The sequence below is a fragment of the Palaemon carinicauda genome, chromosome 24, assembly GCF_036898095.1.
Source record: "Palaemon carinicauda isolate YSFRI2023 chromosome 24, ASM3689809v2, whole genome shotgun sequence".
Taxonomy (NCBI): Eukaryota; Metazoa; Arthropoda; class Malacostraca; order Decapoda; family Palaemonidae; genus Palaemon; species Palaemon carinicauda.
Window position 1 is genome coordinate 96,265,809 of NC_090748.1, and position 2,500 is coordinate 96,268,308.

The window sequence follows — 2,500 nt, forward strand, 5'->3', positions numbered from 1 at the left end:
CATTTCGTACAAAACACTTGGTGCTGCCAAAGATGTTAAATGGGGAAAGTATTGGGGCGTTAATTTATGTTTATATTTGTCGGTATAGACATTATGACATTGAATGGGATCTAATCCTTTTTAGTTTAAGTTACGTCGTTTATAGTTGGACTCACCATACAAGTCGCCTCGTGCAGTTTGCCAAGTTTAGGTCTGATGAAAGGGCTGGAAAAGAAAAAAAAAATCATTTAATAATCTAAGATTGATATTAATCTATAAGAAATGTGTATTTTAGTTTGTTAATTTATATGTGAACGATTGTCAACGTAGGATCATTTTGTCCTATGAAAATACAGTCTATTCAAAATTTATGTTTGTGTATAAATGGAATTATATATGTAAGCGTCGAGCAAATCATTTTTTTTTTTCACTGGAGAATAGTTATGAATATGAATATTAGATTGAATGAATCAAAATGTTTGAATCTACTAAAATATATTGAATATTTATAGGAAAAAATGTTGGTTATTTTCATTCGTTAGAAGTTAATTTAATCATATTTTATTACATAATTATGTATTGTTTTTTCTTCAACATTTTTCTTTCAAAGTATAAACTAAGTAAATATCCATCACATTCACTTATGAGATTCTTTTCATAATACGTTATCATCTTTTATAACAATAGGCAATTGCAACAGACAGTTAAACAAGCTATATATCTATTTCATAAACACCAAACACAATCTAGAATATGAATAAGCATAAATGCACTCTTATAGGTATATTCCCCCCCCCCCCCCCCCCCAACAGGTAGCAGCAGCTCTGTTTACATTCCGACCTCCCAGTGACCTCATCTTCTCTTACCTGCTCTGGCGCCAGAGAAAAGTCTGGATGGGTAGAGGAACTGCCAGTTCCTCTCTCTCCCAGACATCCTCGATGGATTTCCTCTTCATGGTTATCCGGTCCTCCTCTCTTCCTTATATTTAGATATTAATCCTCTTCCTTGTCCCCTGCTTTCTCTTGTCTTTATAAACACCGTCGTTTTCTTCATGGGATCTTCATCTTGGATGTCTGGATTCCTGGATTCTCTTTCCAGCAATTACTGCAGTGGGCTGATTAGCTTCTTTCTCTTCCCCTTGCTCGTTCATTGGATTCCCTTGGACAGCAAATACTGGTATTCGGTAAGAGAATCCCTCATTCTTAGTGAATAAACCTATAAATGCCTGAATTCCACTCTACAGAAAATGTCTTCACTGTTCTCTCCTTGCTACAGAATCCAGCTAAGATCATTAGCTGATCAGCTGAGATTCCAGTAACCTATAGCAATGGATAGAAAGTTTATTCTTAATTCACTCTGTGGTTTGTATTATCAACTTTAGATTTATTTGTTCTATATCTAGTGACATCTATTCCTTCAGAAATAACGAAATTGGTTCGAATAGTAATTACATTTTACACATGAAAATGAGCCCTTGCACCTCTTAAATATTATCACCCTTTTCATACCTGATAATAATGATCGATATTATAACATTTCTCCCTATGAATTCATTTCTATATCTCACCCTCTTCACGCAATGAAAATGTGGAACTTTCACTCAAAAAAAAAAATAGTTTATGATTAATTAACAATTACATGCAGAAGTTAAACACAATCCTCGCTTCGGAGTAAATGTTAAATTCATATCTAAAGGTACATAGAAGATTCTTTCAAATAAAATTAACATAAATCTTAAGGAATATATTCAATCTCTACACTTATGTGGCTTATATATTATTATTATTATTATTATTATTATTATCATTATTATTATTATTATTATTATTATTATTACAGTCCTAGCTAAGCTACAACCCTAGTTGGAAAAAAGGATGATATAACCCCAAGGGCTCCAACAGGGAAAATAACCCAATGAGGAAAGGATATAAGGAAATAAGTAAACTATACGAAAAGTAAGAAACCATTAAAATAAAGTATTTCAAGAACGGTAACAACATTAAAAGATCTTTCAAATGCAAAATACAAAAAGAGATTTATGTCTATCTGTTCAACGTAAAAAACATTTGATGCAAGTTTGAACTTTTGAAGTGGTAATTAGATAAAAAAAAATTTGAATTAGAGTTTTTTTTCTATCCTTTTAGTGATAAAAGGGATTATTACATTTCAGTTACATTTCCATGAAGGATTTTAGAATCTTGCCACCATACGTTACTCAAATTACAAGCCATTGCCTCTTAATATTAATGCAAGATTCAACTCAGACAACTCTTGTAACAAGGGGGCAAACAAATACCATTTTTTTTTATTACTAACCTGTTTAGAGTGGATCATACATACAACGATTTAAAGGGGTCTGGCGTGGACCCCTGAACATCAACTATCGTCTGATTTTGGACCCTATAAAAATCTTCCTTTTAATTTCTTATACTATACTATACTGTGCTATACTATACTATATTATACTATACTATACTATACTATACTATACTTCCAGCTAAGCTGACTCATGCCCAATCAG

The 2,500-nt window shown here is 32.2% G+C and overlaps 1 protein-coding gene across 1 annotated transcript in view; it reads right to left on the reverse strand.

Moving 5' to 3' along the window:
• Nucleotides 1-1,266, reverse strand: part of unc80 (unc80, NALCN channel complex subunit) — a 198,815-nt gene extending 197,549 nt beyond the window's left edge. The window contains 2 exon segments of the mRNA XM_068348348.1: nucleotides 156-204; nucleotides 846-1,266. Coding sequence (XP_068204449.1) covers nucleotides 156-204; nucleotides 846-934 — 138 coding nt within the window. The 5' untranslated portion in view covers nucleotides 935-1,266.
• Between the last annotated feature and the right edge of the window lie 1,234 nt (nucleotides 1,267-2,500).